General features: G+C 35.1%; 3 protein-coding genes across 3 annotated transcripts; all 3 read right to left on the bottom strand.

Annotated features, from left to right (window-relative positions):
• Positions 1-1,388: 1,388 nt before the first annotated feature.
• LOC139882961 (DUF724 domain-containing protein 8-like) lies at positions 1,389-3,548 on the bottom strand. Its single transcript, XM_071867208.1, has 2 exons — positions 3,051-3,548; positions 1,389-2,390 (listed from the first exon to the last, which is right to left on the bottom strand). The coding sequence occupies exons 1-2, from the start codon at positions 3,546-3,548 to the stop codon at positions 1,389-1,391; spliced, it is 1,500 nt and encodes a 499-aa protein (XP_071723309.1).
• A 1,083-nt stretch (positions 3,549-4,631) lies between these two features.
• On the bottom strand, positions 4,632-7,713 carry LOC139882960 (DUF724 domain-containing protein 2-like). The gene is made up of 9 exons (XM_071867206.1): positions 7,405-7,713; positions 6,612-6,701; positions 6,403-6,558; positions 6,150-6,201; positions 5,923-6,045; positions 5,672-5,812; positions 5,441-5,587; positions 4,994-5,063; positions 4,632-4,872 (listed from the first exon to the last, which is right to left on the bottom strand). Exons 1-9 carry the CDS (start codon positions 7,711-7,713, stop codon positions 4,632-4,634), a joined length of 1,329 nt encoding a protein of 442 aa, XP_071723307.1.
• Positions 7,714-19,923: 12,210 nt separating this feature from the next.
• LOC139882959 (G-type lectin S-receptor-like serine/threonine-protein kinase At5g35370) lies at positions 19,924-24,094 on the bottom strand. Its single transcript, XM_071867205.1, has 5 exons — positions 21,791-24,094; positions 20,968-21,035; positions 20,587-20,826; positions 20,263-20,299; positions 19,924-20,037 (listed from the first exon to the last, which is right to left on the bottom strand). Exons 1-5 carry the CDS (start codon positions 24,092-24,094, stop codon positions 19,924-19,926), a joined length of 2,763 nt encoding a protein of 920 aa, XP_071723306.1.
• Between the last annotated feature and the right edge of the window lie 1,921 nt (positions 24,095-26,015).

Raw genomic sequence — 26,015 nt, 5'->3', positions numbered from 1 at the left:
AGCAATGTCGATTTATTTTCGCAATATCGTACAAATTTTCCAACATAAAGGTGTGGACTTACTAAAATCATATTCCATAGAATATAAATTATGACATGGGAAAATGGAAAAACGTTTGAATTACACTTGTAGATAACTTTTACATATTAAAAAATTGAAATCACTCGCATCCGAAATTTTTAGAGATAAATCAATTGGCAGCTCACTAACTCCATGTTGTTGAGCACAATGATATTGATCCATGGGGACTAGAAAGAGAGATTGCTTCGTCATTTTCCGTTGCAACAAATTATACTTTAATTTTCTTTGCACCATGTGTATCTTGTTGATTTTTCATGTTGTTTATTCTCTCGGGAAGCCATATCAGCCTTGTTCCCTGCAGTTAACAAAGTTCCACTAGCAAAATTTTCGATCTTGGAATTGCTTGGATTATCGGGCAAATGACTTGTTACTTGCAATAAGACTTGTCTCATCAAGAATTCAAGATATGTATGCACATTTCAATTTTATGAGGACAAATTTAGGAAAACAAGAAGTAAAGATATGGTAAATAATAGGACATTGTTCAATATATTTGTTTGGTAGTTTTGCAGTGTAATATGGCAGCCATCAACAAAGAGAAAAAATTCAGGCATATCCACATATCTCCTTACACTTGCATAACTTTATGTCATGGATTAAGTCACCAGTGCAAGTAATATTCACTCAAAAGAGACGTAAAACCCCATTAATTAAAAATCAAAACTTGAAAGCAAAAATCCATGAAAATCTAGGATAACTTGAAACTTGAAAAGAGACCATAAAGAAGCTACCTTTTGTGACTTTACCCATTCCCTGTCAACCCAACCAAAATGTGGCCTCGGTTCCGAGAAAGGAAACACAATCGTTTCGATAGAGTATTTAAATCGAACTCTATACCTTTTACCACCTTCACTATCATTCATAATCTAGTCTATCACCCCAACCGACCAGCCATCCATGTGAAAAGCATCAACAATTTCATTCAACTCAAGTGCCGAGTGCTGGTTTTTACAAGTTGACTGCGGTAATGGCCTTAGGCTTGAAATATCAGTCTCCTCTTGTAATTGCATTAATATGAATATTAAAAATACAGTCCTGAGTCCTGACACTTACCTACCTAGTACCTACATCAAGCAATACATAGCTAAAGATTTTTCTAAGAAAACAAAGATGGAGCATAAATATAATTCTAAAAAGTTATCATGCAAAATAATGATAATAACAATAATTATAATTATAATTATAATTAAATGGAAGCTTTGATGTGGATTAACATATTTTAGTGTTGGAAATCAGAAAGTAATGCTATTGCTAATTTGCTATCTAGATAATTAACGCCCTTAAAAAGAACATACAACTTAGAATTTTCATTCATTCTCTATATATCCGCCAGTCAACTTCTGAAATTTCTGGCGAGCAGCTCCAAGGTCTCCAGAGACTGTATCCAAAGTCGACATTAACCCTGCAATCTCCAGAACTTTTTCAAGCTTGATGGATTCTTTTTTCGCCTTCATGGATTCCTCTTTCATTTTCTCCTCTTCTTCAGCTTTGAACATCTTGGCAAGCTCGTCCATCCTCTTGGCAATCTCGACCATATTCTTGGCATGCTTACCGATATTCTTGGCATGGCCATCTATTTCCTCATCTGTCCTAGTTTTTTCATCAGTTACGTCCTTGACCTTCGCATTGGTCTCTGCTTCTAGTATTTGAAGTTGTGATATATTGGCTTTGGTTGAAATCAACTCTCTCAGACGCTTCTCAAGTGGCGCAATGATGAAACCATGTTTCTCCAAATCGGGAAATACTTCTAAATGAGTACGAAACATGGTTTCAGGATCATCGTATCTCAACTTTGATATCTTTTCCGCAGCGTCAGAAAAGTTCGTCATCAGACCAATAGCATGTCCTTCACGCATCCCTTCTTTTTCCTTAACCAAAGGGCGGAAATGAGGGTTTTGGGGATACTTTTTAAACACATCCAGGGATTCCACAAATTTCCAAACTGGTGAAGATTTCTCAAATGGTATGCTCTGGTTCATAGCCATAACGCTCATGCCATCAATCTCCACTGTCTTTTTATGGGGCCCTTCCAACGGAACTGTTTGTGGTCGAGATTTGTCCGTTGCAACAGTAATCTCGATTGGGCTACATACTATTTTGGACTTCTTTGAACATGGTGTGGGCACTAGTTTCTCATGTTGAAGTTGCCTCTTGTTTGTAGCAGCCATATCCAGAGATACTTTCTCAGGAAGGTCTTTACTTGAAGACGTGTGGCACTGCCTGCTCTCATCAGACTGTTTTTCCACAGTTCCAGTGGCAACATTTTCAACCTTAGATTTGCCGGAACTCTTGTGCACAGAACTTACTTTCTGCAATAGGAATACATGGAACTATTACCATTCATTGTGCCTAATGTAAGATAATTAAGCAAATACTACTATATGGTCAAGAATTGAATTGATCACTGCTGAATGCTGTTGGGAGGAAAATCTGTTTATAGAAAAGATATAAGCCAACATTTAATGAAGAAAGAAAACCGTGGATGCACTGTCTAATTAGGTAATCACTCTAGAATTCATGCAGTATGCACATTGTTTTTACTAAGATCATAGGACTGTCATATTACAGGTCAATGCCACAAGTTAAGGATAATTGTCAATGACAAAGCACATGTAGCAAGATGGAGCACTGGTAATATACATGTAATACAATTTTGGGGGTAAATGGGTTTGTCTAGTGCCTGCAAATAATCAAATATCTAATCTAGAGCATAGAAAATGTTTGAAGATTCGAATCCAGATCAAACAAAAGCTTGGCAGAGATGAATTCAAGTATATCTACTTTACACTTGCATAACATTTCATAAAGTTACCGACTTTTTTAATTTACACACTAAGTAATCACCATTGTAAGTTATGTTCAGCCAAAACAGAGACATGCAAACCCTCTAGAAAACAAAACTTGAAAGCTTTATTTGACAGAAAAACAAAAAACCCAGGAAAATCCAAAAGAGACGAAAAAGAAGGTACCTTTTGTGGTTTGACCCATTTCCCGTCAACCCAATCGTAATGAGGCCTCAGTTCCGAGAAAGTAAACACAATCCTCTCTGTAGAGTATTCAAATCGAACTCTATACTTGTTACCGTCTTCACTAATATGATCCAAAATCTTTTCAATCGAACCAACCCACCACCCATCCTGGTAAAATGCATCAACAACATCGTTCACCTCAAAGGCCAAGTGTCGGTTGTTACCAGTAGTTGGCGGTAAAGGCCTGATGCCTGAGAAATCAGCAAGCTCTCGCAATGGTCTGGTTTCATCCTCAGTCAGCAAGGTATCGTACTGGATGACAAAGCTATTCGCGTGCATTTCGTTCGATGACCATGGAGTATACTGAGGCATTTCGATTATGGTAGCAGTGAAATAAGAGCCATGGAAGCCTTCGTCTTTAGGTAAAACCTCAATTTTTGCACCTTTTTTGAGAAACCTAAACCCACGAAGTCTGCTGGAATTCGAGCTCGGCTCCATTTTTCTTTTATTTCTTTTAGCTTGGTACTGTATTAGTGAAGGAGGAGACATACCGTCAAGGGTTTGTAAAATGAGGAGAACTGAAGAAGATGAAAGCTCAAATACTAATTTATATTTAATTTTCTCTTTTCTTTTTGGTGTGTGTTATGGAAGTTAACGGAGCTGGACTGGAAGAACGCCAATTAGACATACAAGTACAACTCTAAAGATGTGGTAAAGGCAGAATAAATAAGAGTAAGGACCTTACTATCAGGAATAAATAAGTACGAGGACCTAAATGTTACTCTAACAATTTGCTGCTTCTTTTTTCCCCTAACCTGAATTGATTCTAGTAATAAGGCAGAATAAATAAGAGTAAGGACCTTACTATCAGGAATAAATAAGTACGAGGACCTAAATGTTACTCTAAAAATCCTCATTATTACTAGAATCAATTCAGAATTGCGTTTGAAGTTCTAAAAAACAAATAATGGTTAAATCTTATCAACTACTCATGTAAAACAGGATGGTACGATAGCATAGCAAACATTTCGCGATCAAAAAAAAACTTGGCATAGAAACTACATCCAATTTCAACATTCTTTTTCTTCAAGATGAACATACAACTGAACAAAGCACATTTTCATTCATTCTCAGTAAGATGATCCATCTGCTAACTTCTTTAAATTTTCGGTGAGCTGCTTCAAGGTCTCCGGAGATAGTATCCAAAGTCGACCTCAATTTTGCAATCTCTGAATCTTTTTCAAGCCTGCTGGATTCTTCTTTCACCTTGATGGATGCCAATTTCGATTTCAGCTCTTCTTCAGCCTTGAGGATCTTGACAAGCTCATCAATCCTATTAGCATGCTTATCAATATTCTTGACAAACCCATCTATTTCCTCCACAATCCTAGTTTTTTAATCAGTTACGTCCTTGACCTTCGCATTGGTCTCTGTTTCTTGTATTTGAAGTTGTGATATATCGACTTTGGTTGAAATCAACTCTCTCAGACGCTTCTCCAGAGGTGCAATATCAAAACCATGTTTCTCCAGCTCGAGAAGAACTTCTAAATGTGTGTCAAACATGGTTTCAGGATCATCGTATCACAACTTAGATATCTTCGGCACAATGTCAGAAAAGTTCATCATCAGACCAATTGCATATGCTTCACGCATCCCTTCTTTTTCCTTAACCAAAGGGCGGAAATGAGGCTTTTGGGGCATGTTTTGGAATACATCCAAGGATTCCACAAATTGCCAAAATTGTGAAGACTTCTCAAATGGTGTTTCCCTGGAATCACTCAGAATGCTCGTGCCATCAGATTCCATTATGGCTGGTGTGTCCCTGGAATCACGCAAACTTCTCAGTCCTACTATGGAATCTAGCTCTTTCTTTTTTTTTTTTTCCCTCATACAAATGACTGAAGTATAAATTTTAATTACAAGAGTTGTTTTGAATGCCATACCAGCAAGGTTCTTCTGAGTTTGGAATAGTTGATACTACATTAGCCATTTCTACACCTTTTTCTTTGTATCCTGCCAGTACCAACAAGAGAAAACAATCAATAAAAAACAAAAAAAAAAAAAAAAAAACAGCTTGAGGTTGACATCTTTCTTAAATCTCAATCCTAAGACCAAGCATATCAAACCATCGATTGCATGTGTTGATAATGAAACTTGATATACTTTAATAATTCAATGAATCCTAGGAATACGTTTTACACCTATCCCACTCACAAAAATGTCCAGATGAACCATAAGTTGATATACAATTTTGTTCTTCAAGTTATGCAGTATTTCATTCTTTGACGATCCTCATCTTTTTTGCTTTTTTTTTTTTCTGCCAAGAAGTGTGCGCACTATATAACCATTTTCATATCACCTTTTGAGATGCACTTTAAATATATCTTTACCAGAATTCAGAATCACATTCTGTTGCTGAGGGAAGATTGGAGTTGTGGGCTCCACTTCTCCAATTTCAGGAAGCTCAACTTCTACCGCAGGGCAACCATTTACAGCAACTTCTTTTGTCACTATAACTTCATTGCTGCATGCCTTGTCTAAAATTCAAAATTTATGTTTAAATTCACAAAATATGAATAGAAAGAAATAAAAGGATCAGATAAAGACGATTTCACTCTTACCAGTATATTGGATGGTATTCACTGACTGAATCCCCACCGCAGTCGTGTCCTCCTTATCTGTAACTGAAGGCAACACATGAGGGACATTGTCTTTCATGGCCAGCTGTTTACTGAATGCAAATAAACATTCCCAGTGCTCATCTAACAACACAACATATATCATTTTTTACAAGGCTTTTCATATAACGATCTGGACAGGTAACAGTAAATTTGGTATGAGGATTCAGGTAAAATTCAAGTAAATACCAGACATCTGGGGAAATTTATGCATTTAGAATCCCTTGTAGTTGTGGTGGTAGACTTCACTTCTTGTGTTCTAGGCTGTTCAAGTTCAGTGTTAGAGTCCTTTGGAATCATTTCACCACCATCTTTGCCTAAATGCCAAAAAGTACATACACCGATGTCACATGGATGAAGAACACATAATTGGCAGGTATACATCAACATAGAGAGAGATTTAAAGCATTGAAAACAATACCACTCTGTTCCGATAGGGACCCTTTCTTCTTAGTAAGACAGCGTTGCTTAAGCTTGAGACAATAAATCCACAAATAGATTAGAAAAGTACACAAACAAAATCTAAAGTCATCGACATCATATGCTAAATGTGTAAGTTTTCTTTTTCACAGTAATTTACGTGTTTGTAAATTGTAATACCTCTTTTACTGGAATCGAATAACTAAGTTAGAGAACCAGACTATTTAAAAAGTAACACATTTAAAAGAATTCACAAATCCTGAAATTTTCTGCGATAAATCACTTGGCTGCATGTTGTCAACCTCCACTGGTGTTGAGCTTGAGGACTCTTCTTCATTTTCCGATGCGATTGGTAATGCTCTTGGTTTATCTCTTGGAAGACCGATTGGGGCTACTCCACATTTTGCTTTCTTTCAACATGGCGTAAATGCTAGTTTTTCAGATCGTTCTTGGTTTGAACGACCATATCTGAAGTTGCCTTCTCTAACAGGCTTGTCCAAGAATTTGAGGAGCCTTGTCCTCCTCTCACATCAGCCTTATTACCCGCAGCCAACTGTCAATATTACATTACCATTAGTATTAGTAAGGGATGTATTGTAAGAAACATGCTGCTATATTTTAGGGGCATTGTATGGTGGCTAGTGGCTACAATTTTCTATATCAAATTCAGAGATCATACACAGCAAAGACAACATGTCAAAGACTATTGGCAGACCATAAAAAATTGAAAAAAAAAAAAAAAAAAAATTATAAACCAGATCATAATTACTACACATAAGCCGACCAAGCAAACATTTCAATAAAGTTACAGACTTCATTATCTTTGATGCCAAGAAATCACCATTACAAGTTATGCTCACACAGAAAACTCATGAAAAATCAATAAAATCCAACTTTGAAGACGGCATGTAACAAAAACGCACGTGGCCCAAAAACAAAATGTATGCAACGAGATTGAGTCATGAGGGGAAATTTCCTCTTTCTATGTAACTATTCATAATGAACACATAATTTTGAGGAAAGGGACTTTCTAGTGGCTTCAATTACCTAATTGAGAGATCATAAATAAAGAAGACAACTGTCCAAGGAAACGAATATAGCATAGAAAGTAATATAAAGTTTCTGAATAAGATCATACATTCATACCAAGTATAAGCATAAGTAATGAAATTCATGCATATACGACCTACCTATCATCTTAACACTATGAAATAAAAAAAAAAAATCTCTATCTTGAAGCAAAAATCCATGATAACCCAGACAACCAAAGAGACTACGTTTTGTGGTTTAAGCCATTTTCCATCAACCCAATCAAAATGGGATCTGAGTTCTGAAGACGCAAAGTGAAGAAAATGTTTTTTAGGATGGTTGAATCGAACACTGTATATCTTGCCATTTCCATCACAGTGAAAAATCTCGTCGATCTCACCAACCCACCAACCGAGCAACTTATAAGCATCAACCAGCTCATTCAACTCAAAAGATGAGTTTTGGTTAGCATTGGAAGGTGGTAAAGGCCTGAGAGTTGAAAAATCAGCAGGCTCTCTTAGTGGGTGTCTTTCCATCTCTTTCCATCAAGGTGTCGTACTCAACAACAGACTTATTCGCCTGCATTTCGACAATTGTAGCTGAGAAATATGATCCCGGGAAGGGTTGATCAGTAGAGAAACTTCTACTTTTGCACCAAATTTAAGAAACCTGAAACGATGCCTACTGCTACTCGCCATTTTTCTTTAATTCTGACTACAATACTTGATTTTGCTCCTTCACGACCGATTCCAGTAAAAACTAATCTAAGATACTCTACTCTAGGTTGAATTCTCTAAAATCTCTTCTTGGCTACCTGAATGACACCATGATTAAAGAAATTAGCTCAATCTGATAACTAATAACATAGCTTGTGCCAAATAAAAAAAAAAATTAGGCCCGAAAATTACAAAAAGAAAACGACAAGAAATTTGTTGTAAGACAAGAAAAGAAAGACAGAGAAAGATTGCCTCGACGATCGAACTCGAAGAAGAAGAAGAAGAAGAAGAATCTAGCACATTCACCAAAGAAGACGACGGGAAATTTTACTACTTCATTCACAGTTCTCACACCCTCTCAGACTAACAACAATGTTTAAGACAAAGGTTAGAAATGAGAAAATGAAGCGTTACTTTTAGTATATTATCTTTAAAATCCCTTTTGTTATCAAAAATGTGATTTAAGCCCTTATGTTTTATATTCCTCAACCCGACACCCTTACAATGTGATTAAAATGTGATTAAGGGGCCCATCGACAACTAAAATGTTTCGTATTTCTCGAAACGGAATTGTCCATAAATATCTCTAATATTATATACAAATATACTCTACATTTTTCACTTTTAAAATTTATTATAAATTTATTGTATTTAAAAAATAATGATAATTAATTACATTAAATTTTTAATAAATTTAAAAAATCAATACGTTATTTAACTCAAAAATATTAATTAATGATCGGGAAAATATTTATTGTTTTGTTCTGTCCCAAGATTTGTGCTATCAGCTATTGCTAGGGAAATGATTTGGTTGTAGCGTGTCGAATCAATTAATAAAGAAAAAAAGAAAGTCTAAAACTCTGGGCTTAGTGAGTAGGCACATCACGTTATTGTTTAATTTATGCTTTAAAATTTTTATCCCAACCTATAATTTTGAATTTTTATATCAAAAATATTTTTGATTTTTTTAAAAATTAATTGTGCATTTTAAATTATACTCCTCTATATTTTAATAACTGACGGTTTTTTCTCTTTCATCAATACTAAAAACGTTATTTTTGAGATAAATTTTATCTTTATTTTATTTTTTTGTCATTTTTTTTATTTAATTAATATTATTTTTTATTTATATGTGTTAGTGAAAATAGAGAGAAATGATAAATATATAAAATTTATATTGATATTCTCAAAACGTCAATTATATAAAAACAAAAAAAAATTTAAAAAACATCATTCATTAGGAAAGAAACAGTAGTTAGGAAAAAAGCAAGTTAAACGGAAACTGCAAATTTCAATTTCGAAAAGGATAGTATCAACTACCAAGTTTGCCAAAAATTCTTTTAACATAAATAAAAAAAAATAAAAATTTGCCGTTCTCTTGTCATTTAGTACTCCCTCCATTTGTGAATGATTGTCACAAGTTCTATTTTGAGATGTCTAAAAATAATTGTCAAATTTCGAATTCTTATAATATTTTTATAGAATCTTCCATTTATACTCTCATAGCTATAATTTTTTAGAAGTAATGATATTTATATAGTGTTTAAAAAAAATGATAATTATGTAGGAATATTTTAAGCCTTTAATTAATGTGTACTGATTAACTTTTTTAATCCTATACATTTCCTTTTTTTAAATAATTAAAGCTGGACAGAGGGAGTATAATTATGTATTGTATTAATATGTACCTACAGTATTTTGACTTTTGAGCATCCCTCTGTTCATCAAATACAGTTACATGTCATTCTTCTTGTGTGTAAATGTTTCCAAGGCTAGAAATGGTCGCTACTCCCTCCCCTTAGCATGGAATGCTCAAACTTTCGCTATGAGCAAAAAAAAAAAAATTTTAGACGATTATTATTATTTGGACCGAATTTTATATTTTTTTCATGGGCATCCTAAATTTGAATGATGGGGACGATAATAATGAGAAAATTGATCTTGAAGATGATTAAAATTTTAGAATGAATGAACATGGTAGGAGAATGATTAGCAAATAGTAGCACTCTTATTAATATTGTGATGTTTTTGCTTTTCTAGAATCAATTTGGTTGTGATACTGATATGAATATATCTTCACAATACTTATAAATTGAAAATATAATTATACATTTGTAAATTATGATGGATGGTTATTAATGTTAATTTCTTTTTTTGATATTTAATGTGTAATATATCATTTATATTATATATTTATGATTTTAACCTTATAAAAAATGTGTCTCGTATACTACGATAAATCTCGATAAAAAATCCCTACATAAAAATCGCAAACGTATCCCGATTTAACAACTATGGTAACAACTAACAGCTGAATTTATTTGATGCAATTCCTAAGGAATTAAAAATAACTAGGCAAGATTCTGACACAAACTACATAGAAAAATCAGTAATGATAGCTTCAAACCTTGATCATCTAGGTCAAGAGAGCTGCTCCGTGGAGATTGATGACAATGAAAAGTACGAATCACTTGTTGTAGTATCGGTCGTATCGTTATTATTTATCGGTGAAAACATCGAAAACTTGTTGCGCATCTGCTCTCCAGACTCATCGATTGAGGAAGCTTCCGAGAATCTCTGGCCGTAGAATCGCAGATGATGGAGTTGTTCTAGTATAGGTTCTGTCAAAGCCATTCCACCTTCCAACATGCTCACCACATTACTCATAGTCGGCCTCATTCCAGACTCCTGATGTATACATCATAAAGGTATATATCCTCACTACTTTCTCACTTCCGCGATTGGCGCCCGGCCTTGCAATAGGATCTGCAAGTTTCATGTACCTCCTTTGTTCGTGGATTTCTAGTGCGGCCAGAGGGAAGTACACCAGATGGGAATTCCATCTAGAAGACGGCCCTTGTTGAGACGATCTCATGCTGATGTTGCCGGTCTCAACATTATGGTGCCTCTTGGTTTCGATGCGCAATTCCTACTTCCCTTGACAATTTCTAATAATATCTGTAGCTGTAGACATCGTTTTGTCAGTAATCGAAGAATTCGTGAGCCATTCAGGTGCAAGATACCCTCTCGTGCCTTGCATAGTCGAGAACAGGCTCACCATAATTGTGCAAAATAAATTACTACTTATTTTCTATTTTAGGTTCGTACTTGTCTTAAATGCCATAAAACAAACCAAAAACTTAGCACAAGAAACTCTCCTCTCTGTGTGAGTAGTGAGTACTAATTTTTGCATTTTCTTATACCAAATTCCAAGTCAACTGAATCAAGCATATCGCTCAGACCTGCTACCTTCTCGCCCATATCGTTCATGTGGTTGATCATCCTGGTAATTACATCAAACCTAAAGCCTAATGACTCAATAACGAGTAGCAATCGTTTTTGTCATAGATCAAAATTGACCTTCACGAGTATAGCTAAGCCGTAATAAGTTAAAATATTTAGTCACATTTAGTTGTAATTAAGAAAACATCCGATTACACTCCACAAGCTGGGAGGCTTGTTCATTGCTACATGATAAATGATCACTGGCAAAACCCGAACAGAATTGCTAAACTAGAGATTACAAAACAGTCCCCAAACTCTTTAATGGGATATACATGCTGGTCTAGTAAACTATTATTCCATCCGTATCACAATAGGTGATGTTTTGCATTTTTAGATTCACTCATATGAACATGAATTTATTCAATAGTCTTCAGTAGATTTATGTCCACTTGAGTGAAAGCGAAATACCATCTATAATTATGCTACGGATCGGTAGTAAGATTTATGAAGCTCTATCTTGCACTACAAGCTTTCTAAACTTGAAGAGGACGAAAACGACAATGCGTAATATTGTTGTTCAAATATTAATTAATTGCTGGAGAATATGATCCCGTCTATCGAGGAAGTTTAGAAGGATATATTTAAAAGCAATTAACTTCAAAAACTAGGTGCCTAATTAACTAGATCAAGACAGTTTGGGATTGAGCAATGGAACAATAAAATCTGAAGATTCAGCGGAAATTCCAGATTTGGATGATTACTTCCAAGTTCTAGTCATCAAGGACCAAATTGCACGGAAATGAAAAAGATGGTGAAAAATGTCTCAGAAAGACATTTAAAGACGATTTATGAAGCAGAATTCCTTGGTTGCAGAAACTGTAATGTTGTGTAGTGTTTGCTTTTTAGTCCTAGAATTTAAATTTTCAGCTGAAACTTTCCCTGCCGGTTGTTAGGAGTACCTATCAGATTGTCCTAATTCGGTGAGTTAAAATAGGTGGAATAAAGAATTAGATGGGTTACCAATTACAGTCTGTAGACCAATCCAAAATTACTGTTTGATGAACAATACCACTAGCAGTTTTACTGCTACAGTTTTGATTTACAAATTTACACTCCATGTCTGTTTTGCAATGTAGTGAGTTCCAATAGGGTAATGTCATTTGTATGTAATTGATGGGCACACTTGTTCTAACGCCATTTGCTTCTTTATTTTGTGCTTGGAGAGCACGAAAAAGCCTCTCTCTCTCTCTCGGTATATATATAGAGAGTACTCCATCATTTGCTTAATTATTTCCTGCCAACACATTTGCTTTATTCGTAGAGAAAACAAAATGACGATGCAGATCTTCGTGAAAACCCTAATTGCCGGAAAGACAGTCACCCTCGACGTTGATTCAAGTGACACCATCGACACTATCATCGCTAAGATCCAGGTCAAGAAAGGTATACGAGCTAACGAACAATCACTTGCTAGCTAGCTAGCTTTTCACATGTTGTTTTTTCTATTTACTCTTACGATGATCTATGAATGTGTGAATCAATAGCTAATGGCTGATATATTTGCGTGTAGGAATGATCTTCCCGGAGCAGCAGAGGCTCAGCTTTGCCTGAAAGCAGCTGGACGGCGGCCGTACTCTCGCCGACTTCGATATCCAGAAAGGTAGTACTATACGATTCTGTTTTCTGCTGGAAAGTCAGTATTACTGGATGTACGTGTAGTACTGAAATGAAGTTTAATTATTTTGTGCGATTTGTTTATTCTGCTTAGCGAAAGAAATCGACTAATTGCAATATTGAGCTTCAAGTACCCACTCTTTTGAACTGATAAATTAGCTTGTATGTGTGTTCATTGAAAAGAAGAGATGCGGCCAGAATAAACAAGAAGACTTGAAAATTTTGATGGCAATTGAGGACATTTGGAGTCTAGATGATGATACAAATATTATGTGGGAGATCATGAAAAGTTGCATTAAAAAAGTGGCATTTTCGACATTAAGAATCTGTAAGGGGAAAGGAGTAGCACCTAGAAGAGCGTGGTGGTGGGATAATGTGGGGAAGGAGAAAATTAAAGAAAATAGACTTTTGTTTCGAAACTTGCCTAAATCTTAAGATGCATCTGCATATGAGAGGAATAAATTGGCAATTAAAGAGGTGAAAAATGCCGTCAAAGAAACGAAAATGAGTTCTTTGATGGCTTGTATGAAAAATAGATACTAGAGAAAGAGAAAATGAGATATACAAAATAGTCCGACGAAAAGAGAGGAGTAGTAAAGACATCAATGGGATAATATGTATAAAGGACAAGGAGAACAAGGTGTTAGTGTCTAACGTAGATATCAAGTTGAGATGGAGAAACTATTTTGATAATTATTCAATGAAGTTCAAGGGGAACAACTCGTGGAACCTCCTATTGTTGAGGGTGGAAGGATTTAATATATGAGGAGGATTCGTTGTCTTGAAGTAAAGGAAGCTTTAAAAAAAATGAAGAATGGAAAAGCTTGTGGTTCGGATGATATCTCCATAGAGGTATGAAAGTGTTTTGGAGATACAGGTATTGCATGGCTAATAAGACTATTTAACAAGATAATGGTCTCGTGCAAAATGCCAAATGCTTGGAGAAAAAGCACATTAGTCCCAATTTTTAAAAATAAGGGCGACATCCAAGATTGTGCTAACTATCGAGGTATTAAGCTCATTAGCCACACTATGAAACTATGGGAGCGGGTCATTGAGCATAGAGTGAGAGCTACTACTACGATATCTGAGAACCAATTTGGCTTCATGCCTGGACGATCGACCATGGAAGCAATCTTTCTTGTAAGGGGCTTAATGGAGAAATATAGAAGTAACAAAAAAGATTTGCACATGGTATTCATCGATCTAGAAAAGGCGTATGATAGAGTCCCTAGAAATATTCTTTAGTAGGCTTTGGCCAAATAAGGATACATCATCTATATATCAGCCTTATCCAAGATATATATGAAGGGATACGGACTAGTGTCAGGACAAATGGAGGAGACACACCTGATTTCCCGATCACCGTTGGTGTACATCAAGGCTCAACTCTAAGTCCACATTTTTTCACCTTAGTGATGGATGTTCTGACCGACACATCCATGATGAAATACCGTGGTGTATATTATTTGCAGATGATGTCACTTTGATAGAAGAAAGTAGAGAGGGAGTAAACGAGAAGTTAGAGTTGTGGAGGGAGACCTTGGAGTCGAAAATTTTCAGGTTGAGTCGCAATAAGACGGAATATATGCACTACAACTTCAGTGGAGGAGGGAAAATTTCTAGTACAATTCATCTAGGAGGAGTGGATGTACCGAGATGTGACAGGTTCCGATATTTAGGGTCTATCATACAAGAAGATAGAGAGGTTGACAAGGATGTCACCCATCGTATACAAGCAGGATCGGCAAAATGGAGAAGCGCAACATGTATCTTGTGTGATCGACATATGTCGAGTCGGCTAAAGGAAAAATTCTATAGAACTGCAGTGAGACAAGCTATTCTATATGGGAGTGAATGTTGACCGATAAAGAAGCAACAAGAACACAAGATTAAAGTGGTTGAGATGCGGATGTTGAGGTGGACGAGTGGACTCACTCTAAGAGATAAAGTTCGAAATGAGACTATAAGGAGTGACTTAAAAGTTGCACATATATACGAGAAGATAAGAGAGGGTAGACTTAGATGGTTTTGACATGTGAGGCGTAGACCTAGAGAAGCTCATGTTCGAAAATGTGAGGACATATACATAGGTGTAGAGAGGAGAGGGAGACCTAGACTTACCTGGAAGAGGGTGGTTAGAAAGGATTTAGAAATTTTAAATATTATAGAAGAGTTAATAGCTGAGAGAGGAGAGTGGCATCATAATATTCATGTAGATGACTTTTTATAGATAGGTTTATAGGGTCAGAAAAACTATATGTGGAAATAGGATAGATATATCATTGCTCAGAAAGACTATTTATAGAAATAGATAGTATGTCTTTATATTATATAGCATGATTTATTATATTTATTTTATTCATGATATTATATTATATAATTTATGATATGGCATGTGACCTACATATTATCTTTGGACTTAAATGCGAGGATTTATATAACCGACTCCACTCGGTAGAATTGAGGCTAGTTGGTTTGGTTTTCTGTGATCATTGAAAAACTTATTTTCGTAATTAGAGCTCCATTTATGCATGACCGATCGATCGAATCTCACTCAAGCCTCTGTTAATCGAATTTAGTGTAGAATTAATGCAATGAGTATCTAAGTTTTTCCTTTTCGGTTGATACTTTATCTTAATCAGTTGATCATACGGTATATAATAAAGGATTGAATATTATTGTTTCTTTCTTTGGAGTTTAATTAATTTATTTATATATGTTTCCTTATTCATATATATGACATGATCTATATATATAACTTGTGAATTAAGGATCAACTCTTGGCTTGGCTCTGATGCTTCGTGGTGGCTAGTTTAAACCAAGGATTCCTCCTCATTTGGTCGCTTTGGCTAAGAAGTACAACACCTTTAAGATGGTATGCCGCATTGTAAGCACACTAATATATATTATCAACTTAATTAGAAAATGCTTTTGATCATGCACAACTTAATTACTATAACATTTCTGGGTTAACATTAATTGATTAATATTATTTACTTTTCTGATCAGGTGCTATGCTCGCTTGAATGAACGTGCTGTGAACTGCAGGAAGAAGAAATGTGGTCACACCAACCAGGTATATACTTAAAATATGAATCAGCTTGTTGTTGTTGTTGTTTATGATCATTAGCTGTATATATGGTACTGTTTTAGTCCCTTAATTAATTAGCTTTCTTAATTAGTTAATGATATAGATATGTTCCTGACTTAAATTTATTCTTTTGTGTTTCAGGTGAGGCCAAAGTCGAAGAAGGGCGAGTTTTTCTACTGATTGCAGGATCGATTATGAGGCAATATGAATAATTTTTCTATTACTAGCAAAGACTCAAGGTGGTTCTGAGTGAAGTCAGGATATTGTTTTTTTATGATATGTTTCTTTATCAGTTGAGTGTCCACTTATTATACTATTATAATCAAACCTAAATGCTTCTATGATCATATTAATTGGTCTATCCTGGTTCTATATTTCCGATCTATTAGTAATTCCTTTGGCAATATATATATATGACTTCAAAGGTTGATCAACTAACTTAATTTTCATTTAGTTGTTCCATTAATTGTTTTAGTTGATCGAAAAACTTGTATGCATGTAGGATTTTTTAAGTTTAAATTGGCATATGTACTTTTACCAATGAATATTACTTACTGATTAATACCTTAATTTATGCGGGTATGCGTGCTGGAGATTTAACCATATTAGAAATTAAAGATAATCATGATCATCAAGTATTTTAATTTATTTTGTCATGTTTATGATTTGCTCGTTTACATCTAGCTATACTATAATTATATCTTAAGAATTCTGAATTTGTTATCCCACTATATTAGTTGTTACGGAAAATCTTATTCGAATTGGGTTAGCTAGGTAATCTTTCGAGGATTGGGTCAAGTGGAAACTTAAGGGAGTGTTGAAACATTCCAACTGAGTTTAGGAGGTATTCTACCTAAAGGGGTTTATTTAATTTGGTATTTTATCAATATCGAAATTTTTTGAATTAAGTTTAGGTATCCGATTGAGTATCGAAGAAATCCAACTTTAGGAAATGTATCGAGTATTGACGATATTTTGAATTGGCCAAGGGGGGAGTACTAGAGGAATTTCCTACCCGGATACTCGGTTGATTAATCATATTTCAAGTACGCAACCCTGTTTACATATCTTCTAATATACTACATTTTTCTTTCTGATAATAGGAGGTTCTTGTAAAGATTATGATCGTAATGTGTTTCTATAGTAATGTGTATGTCTCATGGTCCAATTTATTAATTTATTTGGTAATAAAATTATTATCATGTTTTCACTGCAGGTACATAGCAAAAAAATCTTCTTCTTCGTACGACAAGCTGATCGGGACTGCAAACATTTCGTTATCCGACTTCATTGGAGGTTGCGTGCCGGAGACTTACTTGCATTGCTTGAGTTACAGGCTAAGAAACTCTAAAGGAGACAAAAACGGAATAATCAATCTTTCAGTAAGATTACTAGTCGCTTGGCCTACAAATAACAACTATGTCGATAACAATAATGGAGGAATGACGAATAAAGTGGATGGATATTCATCATGTTCTTCGTCCAAGACAGAGTTAAGATTTCTGGAAACATCATTGGCTGGAGATCAGAGAAGTAATTACTGTGGTGATTATGTTGTGACGGGAGTTCCTGTTTCGAGTGGCAATCAACATCCGTATTGATCGAATTTCGAAGGATTAATGAAGTTTTAAGGCCCAAAAGATTTGATTAATTGGTGATTGATTTAGAAAGCGTAAGCAAATGAAGCTAGACGGTTAATGTATGTGCTCGAATTATGTTTATGCATGTTGTGTTGCCCATCAGCCCATGAATAGACGCACATATATTTTAGTTGTTTTCTCAAAACTGGAATTTGCTTTTGATGCTACATTTTGTAAATTTCGGCCTTCATTTTTTTTTTATTTTTTTTATCAAACAGAAATCTATATCTGAAATTGTTTGATTAGGCTAATTGATTGCTAATTTTATTTAATACGGGACACTCAATTTATAGTACAGTGAGGTAATAGAGAGTTATGATAATACAATGTTTACGATACAAATCCTATTCTAACTCAATGTACAGGAGGACAATAAACTAGCAGAATAATAATACGAGGATGAATTTGCAAATAAAGAAAGTAGTGGGCTTGGGCTCATCAGCTATTATATACCATATTTATTTCTCGTTAGGACCATGAAAATTTTGTGACCAAGGAATTGAATTTCTTGATTAATTTTAAGACATACTCCCCTTTAATTGTCCATTTTATTTTTATTTTTTTCATTAAAAAAATAATCATTAAAATTGACGTGGTGATTTAGCTCGTCTAGTAGGTTGAGATACTCAAAGATACCTACGATGAATAAGCAAACAAGCAAAATGAACAAGTATGAACCAAGTATGGACTTTCATAAAGCCAATTTCAAAAGTAACTTCTAGGTGAACATATAGCATGTTAGAAATTGGAAATTCTAATTAGTAATTTTATATAGTACTGTCTTGAAGAAGATGAATGTTGGAAATTTAAAATCTCGTCTAATTTAGGTCTTTACATAGAAAAATTAGACCGTATCTCTTCCATTTTCTTAGGTTTGATAATTTTGGGTTGTAGATGTCTTTTTATACATGTTCTTTTGATTTTTTTGGTATGATGTAAGATGTATTGATGGTATTTTCTTAAAAAAAAATTTAAAATTTTCAAATAGAGCAAAACATCATATATGACTTTTTTTTTTATAATCTTTTTTGACAAAAATATCCTCAATACACTTGATTAATTATACCATATCAAAAAAATCAAAACATCATGTATTATGAAACGGAAAGAATATTATGTATTGTGAGACGGAGTAACTATATACTTTCTGATGTATTTGGAAAGTTCAGCTTTTTTATGTATAATAAAAAGTTAATCCTGAAATGAGCGCAGAAAGTAGAAAGCAAAAAGACTAGTAAACAATTGTATTTAATTTTTTTATACGAGTGTTTCCATTGATTTGCATAGTCGGAGAGATGCTAAATCTTAATATAAATTAAACATGATGCAGTAGTAATGTCAAATAGCCACGCAGATTCTTTCTTTGGACTTTCTAATATGGAAATTTTTTGAGTTCAAGATGAACATACAGCAAAACAAAAGCAGTCAAATTTACATACTAAAAGCCGAGACAAGAGAGATGGTTAGAGTTTTCACTCTTACCAGTACATTGGGTGGCATTTACTGACTGAATCCCCACTGTAGCCATGTCCACCTTATCCCGTAACTGAAGGCAACACATGAGGGACATTTTCTTTCCATTGCTTATCTAACAACACAAAACATATCTCATTTTTTTACTAGGCTTTTCATATAATGATCTGGACAAGTAGCAGTAGTTTTGGTATTAGGATCAAGGATTAATTCAAATAAATACCGGACATGTGGGGAAAATTTATGCATTTGGAGTCCCTTGTAGTTGTGGTGGTAGACTTCACTTCTTGTGTTCTAGGCTGCTCAAGTTCAGTATTAGAGCCCTTTTGAACCATTTAATCACGATCTTTGCCTAAATGCCAAAAGGGAGATACACTGATGTCACTTGGATGAAGAACACATATTTTTGTAGGTATACAGTAACATATGAGAGCAGATTTAAAAGTATTGAAAACGTTACCACTCTGTTCCAATGGGGACCCCTTCTTCTTAGTAATGGTAAATCCACTACCACAGCGTTGCTTAAGCTTGAGGCAATAAATCAACAAACAGATTAGAAAAGTACACAAACAAAATCTAAGTCATTGCCGTCATGATGAATGTGTTAAGGTTTTTTTTTTTTCTTTTCAAATTAATCGACATGTTTGTAAATTGTTATACCTCTTTTTCCAACATTGGAATCAAATAACTAAGGTAGAGAAGTAGACTAGTTAAAAAGTAACACACTTAAAAGAAATCACTCACTCCTGAAATTTCTGAGATAAAGCACTTGGCTGCATGTCGTCAACCTCCATTGGTGTTGAGCTTGAGGATACTTCTTCATTTTCCGATGCAATAGGTGTTGCTTTTGGTTTATCTCTTGGAAGACGACTTGGGGCTACTCCACATTTTTATTTATTTGAACATGGTGCAGGTGCTAGTTTTTCAGATTGTCTCTTGGTTGGAATGACCATAAACTGAAGTTGCCTTCTCTAACAGGCTTGTCCTAGAATTTGTGGAGCTTTGTCCTCTCATATCAGCCTTATTACCCGCAGCCACCTGTCAATAGAACATTACCATAGTAAGTAAGGGAAATTGTCACTAAGAAAACCATATGTTGCTATATTTTCGGGGAATTGTTTGGTGGCCACCAATTTTCTACATCAAATTCAGATATCACACATATACAGCAAAGGACAACATGTCAAAGACAATTGGCAGACATTATACTCGCACAGAAAACTTATGAAAAATCAACAAAAATCCAAAAAGACATTATCAGACAATTGGGGAAAGAGCCTTTTCTAGAGGCTTCAAATACCTGATTGAGAGATCATAAATAAAGAAGACAACTGTCAAAATCAAAGAACATGGCATAGAAAATAATGTATAAAGTTTCTCAATCAGATTATACTAAGCAAAAGCATGAGAAGGTAATAAAATTCATATGCATATTAACCTACCACAAACAAAGATTTAATAAAGTTGCAAACTCTTATCATCTAAAAGACAACGAAATCAATAAAAAATTGAAACTTGAAAGCTTTATGTGATAGAGAAACAAAAATCCATGAAAACCCAGGTTGAAATAAAAACCAAAGAGACTACCTTTTGTGGTCTAAGCCATTTTCCATCAACCCAATCGAAATGGGATCTGAGTTCTGAAGATGCAAAGTGAAGACAATGTTCTTTAGGATGGTTGAACCGAACACTGTATATCTTGCCATTTCCATCACAGTCAAAATCTCGTCGATCTCACCAACCCACCAACCGAGCAACTTATAAGCATCAACCAGCTCATTCAACTTAAAAGATGAGTTTTGGTTAGCATTGGAAGGTGGTAAAGGCCTGAAAAGAAATGTCTAAAGAAATTTCAGAAACTACAAATTTAAATTTCGAATCAGTATTACATTTTATTTTATTTTTTTGCCATTTGCACCTATTTTGAGCATTTCTCTGTAAGACTGAAACACCAAATGGAGAAAATACAGCTGCATGCCATTCTTGTGTAACTGTTTTCTAAGGCTAGAAATGGTCCCCACTCCCTTCCCAGTTCCCTTAATATATAACAGAACATGACTATTTTGTTGAGTTCAATTTTTTATTTTTTATTTTGATGTTAACGTTATGAGTTCAATTACTAATAGATATGGGTTAAGTTTGATAATGAAAAAAAAAAACTTAGTTATTAAAATAGTTTTATATATGCGTTCAGTTTAATAGATTTCAGTCAAGTTTTATGATGAAAAACCCACGGTGCGACTTGAATTCTTAACGGTCCCCATAACGCTCCGCCTTTCGAAATAAGCCACACAAACCTGGTAATAAACTACAATACTTGTTTGAATTCCCTACTAACTAAGAATCTGTTCACTAGTACTAATTAAAATTGTTCTAAGTGATGTCTTGCAAACTTGTAGTAATTTCAAGAATTCCTACAATAACTAGGAAAAGTATTCTAAAATGTAAAGATGTTAGACCATGACAGGGCTTTTATATTGATCAAAAAGGATCACACAGTTAATATTTGATTGGTACAAAAGTGATTATGTATTTACATATCACATCATTTAAATAAAATAAACAAGCTCTAGTAATTTCTTGTGAGTAACACTAACAACAGAATTTATTTGATGCAATTCCTAAGGAATTAAATTAATTAATCAAGAGTCTGCTCAAACTAACTAGGAAAATCAGTAATGATAGCTTCAAACCTTGATCATCTAGGACCAGAGAGCTGCTCCGTGGAGATTAATGACAATGAAAAGTACGAATCACTTGTTGTAGTATCAGTAGTATCATTATTATTTACCGGTGAAAACAACGAAAACTTGTTGCGCATCTGCTCTCCAGACTCATCGATTGTGGAAGCTTCCGAGAATCTCTGGCCGTAGAATCGCAAATGATGGAGTTGTTCAAGAATAGGTTCTGTCAAAGCCATTCCTCCTTCCAACATGCTCACCACATTACTCATAGTCGGTCTCATTCCCGGCTCCTGATGTATACAGCACAAAGCTATCCTCACTACTTTCTCTACTTCCGAGATCGGTGCACGGCCTTGCAGCCTAGGATCTGCAAGTTCCATGTACCTCCTTTGCTCGTGCATTTCTAGCGCAACCAAAGGAAAGTACACTAAACGGGAATTCCATCTGGAAGACGGCTCTTGTCGCGACGATCTCATGCTGACGTCGCCAGTCTCAACATTTTGTTGCCTCTCGGTTTCCGATGCACAATTCCTACTTCCCCGGACGATTTCTAACAATACCATTCCATAGCTGTAGACGTCGGTTTTGTCAGTAATCGAAGAATTCGTTAGCCATTCAGGTGCGAGATACCCTCTAGTGCCTCGCATAGTCGTGAACAGGCTCGATTGTTCAGGAGTCAAAAGCTTCGACAGGCCGAAATCGGAAAGTTTGACTTGTAAATTGTGATGCAACAGGATATTCTCCGGCTTGATGTCACAATGGATGATCTTATGTTCACATCCGCTATGCAAGTAAGCAAGCCCTCTAGCAGTTCCTAGAGCAATATCGAACCTCTCGCGCCATTCTAGAACGGGGCCAGGTCCGTTACTGAACAATGCTTGATCCAGAGAGCCTCTATCCATGAATTCCAACACGAGGAAACGTTGTTGCCTCCCTAGAGCGCAAAAACCTTTCAGTTTCACCAAATTGATATGATGGATTTTACCGATAATCGCAATCTCGGTGCAGAATTCTGAGTTCCCTTGAACTCCGATATTGGTTATCTTTTTTACTGCCACCACTGTTTTATCTGGCAGAATGCCTTTGTAGACAGTACCAAACCCACCCTTACCGATTTGATTCTTGAAATTGTCAGTTGCAGCAGAAAGTGTTTCGTAATTGAATCTAACAGGCAATCCAGCTATAGAGAACATTTCAAACTCATCTTCCGAGGAATTCCTACTTCCTAATTTCACGCTACGCATTTTCGAAATCATCTGTTTTCTCCAATAATAATATGCCACAATGCTGCCAGCAAGAATTAAGATCAAGCCGAATACAGGGATGAGAATCACACCTATTTCCGGGAAGTTGGTCTGATCATCAGCTGAGGATTGAGGGGAAGATTGAATTTCAGCCTTAATGTAACCGGATCGATCCGGGTCGGAATCTTCAGAGCTTTGGATGAATGATCCGACATCGTTTTGGATAAAAAGGCACGAACTAGAACCACTATCATAGAACACGCCCAAGCAAGAACAATTCTTGGAGCACAAATCTTGACAAAGACTTAAATTTGCACCATACTTGACAGATTCCATATAATTGTTCGAAAAGTAATCGACTCCCTGGCCCAATGTCAAATACGAAATGGAAGAATTCGATTCGGTTTGATTCTGACCTGGAATACAAGCATTAGGCATAGTAATAGAGCTATCCGTTGGCACACAATCAGAATCCTTATTTGTACGGAACCCTGAAAGACATGAACAAACTCCATTATTGCACAATCCATATTTCCCACAGAATGATGGAATCTTGCAATTATCAGCAGGCATAGTAAATTCTTCGGTCTGAGAATTGTTTACGAGCCGGGTTACGACGAATTTCCCATCATAACCCAATTTCGCAATCCTGAAGTTCTCTGTCTCTTGCAAGATGACTTGAAATACAACCGTTGATCCGTCGTCACCGTACAGATACAAACCAGTTCCGTTCAATCCCAAAAACGAGACAGCTCCGCTAGAGTCCTTAAAAGCCATTGTCTCCATCGACAGCTTCCAATAAGTCATCTGATTCCATTGCAAAATCGCATCCCCACTTGTAACAACCAGGCTATGCTCCCCGACAGATAAGTTCCCGTCTTTGACATCTCCGACCAAAGATTTTCCAACAGCCAACCTCTGACCGACCACAATTGTGTCTGTCGGATAATCAAAACTCTGCCACAGAGAGATATTGTCTTCGTCCAGTAGAACAAGGTTTCCAGAGTCCAGCAGTTGCATTACTGAGACTTTAGAATTAGAACCCAATTTCGGAGTTGACCAAACGGTGACGTTTGAGGACTGATCGACGATCGTGAGACCATGGGAGGTGAGCTGGAGCTGGTCGGATTTTGAAATGGACCGGTTCCGGTTCGCAGACCAAATCATGACGTTCGAGTCTGAATGAAATATCGAAAAGTAGTAACTTTCAGTCTCTTGTTTAAGATTGGCGATGGATGCTTTGAAAGTTCCATTTGTAGAGATCAGAAATGCTCCAGAGTTGTCAACGAATAGGAGATTTGAAGCTGTGAATGGTACAGAGATGGAGTTAGTCGATAATGGACCTGATGAAATCGGAGAAGCTAAGAGTGTGAAAGATAAAAGGAAGAACAACAAGAAGGATCCCATAAATGAAAGATAAAATTATCAATCCAGATTTGAATAATTTTATTTTTGTTGTTCGAGTTGATCGTGGAACGAGACAAAGAAAGGAAGAAACTTTGAGGTCTGCCTATGGCTTGCGTGTATGTATGAACAAAGGGAAGGGGACGCGTTGACTTTTCTAATGAACATGTTTTTTTGTGGGGTCCATTTAAATTACTAGTTGTGGGCTGTTGTTGTTGGGACGGGGACGGTAACGAGCCAAAAAATCCCACTTGTATTAATAACGTGATTAGTTAATTAATCATAAGTAAGTCTTTTTCTCCTTAAAGAGAATATTTTATCTTTTTATTGGATTTCAAAACAATGTCAAATTGGGTTTGGGATAAAACCAAAGAATTCATCGCGGAAAAAGAAAATCTAAACGAAGCAACAAGATATACCTATTAAGACGAACAAATAAAATGAAATGAAAAACATAAACTCGAAAGAAACTTAACTCTAAGTCAACTATAACTAGTACTGGTTTAACTAACCTAATTACATGGCGTTTAAGAATCTCTTGGAACAAATCAACAAGATTTCATAGGAAAAAAGAAATAGATACGGCGGTGATTTGTCTTTTGATTCATCCAGCGAACAACAATTACGTGTAGACTATATTCCTTTTCAAAATGAAAAGTATAATTAATTTAAAAGATTTATTTTTTTGGGAGACGATGAGATTAAAACATTGAATGGCACTCTAATCACAGTTTACTAATTTGATTCATTTGAATGCCATTTCACTAAATACTCCCTCCATCTCAAAATAGATATAAACTTTTTAATATAAATTATATGTAAAAAATTATATCTATTTTGGGACGAAGAGAGTATAATTTAATACCTAACTAGCTTGTTATTTACAAGCTTACGTACATATTAAAAATAAATTTACTGATTCAATTTGAATACTTTTACATGATTATAGAACAAATTTTTATAGACAATGAATGAACAATTCCACCTGTTTTGTTTGATTCAGACAAAATGTGGACTAAATTATATTGTTTCAGTTTTTCTAATGAAATCAGACCAACTATAATTTATGATTCAAATTAATTATAATAAAAAAGTTCCAGTTGCACGTTTGATCAACGTCGGCTATTAAATTTATGGTGCTACATTCATGCTTGAATATATTACCATGTTCTAACTTCAAAAAAAAATATATTACCATGTTCTATACACCTTAATCTATTGATTTTCTTAATCATCACAGTTGTAATTATCAAATCCAGCTAAACTTAATTAATCTAGTGCGTAACTATAGTATTTTTCTATAGTTATAAATAATAAGTTGAAATGTAGTTTCATTTTGTGAAGATTACAATAAATGTTGCTTCATAAGTCAGAAGCTTTGAGATTTTCCTAATTATTTTTCATATATGAAAGTACATAAATGATTATTTTTCATATAGAATCGAATTTTATTTTCTGTAGTGAGATTTAGTCCTTGTTTTTTTTTTGAAGGTTTAAAAAAAATATCAATTTTAAATATGAGGTTTTTTTTTTTTAAACACAAAATATGAGGTATTAGGTTGGACCCATATTTCTAATGAAACAAAACTATGAACGTCGTCCTGTTATGTGATATCTATATTAAATGACACAATTTCCAGGTTACTAGGATTCAGGGGATTAAATTATTGTCGTGGAAGGAAGA

The sequence above is a fragment of the Rutidosis leptorrhynchoides genome, unplaced genomic scaffold (assembly GCF_046630445.1).
Source record: "Rutidosis leptorrhynchoides isolate AG116_Rl617_1_P2 unplaced genomic scaffold, CSIRO_AGI_Rlap_v1 contig330, whole genome shotgun sequence".
NCBI classification, from domain to species: domain Eukaryota; kingdom Viridiplantae; phylum Streptophyta; class Magnoliopsida; order Asterales; family Asteraceae; genus Rutidosis; species Rutidosis leptorrhynchoides.
The sequence above is the reverse complement of the archived record's forward strand: the minus strand, read 5'-3'. Positions and strand labels throughout refer to the sequence as shown.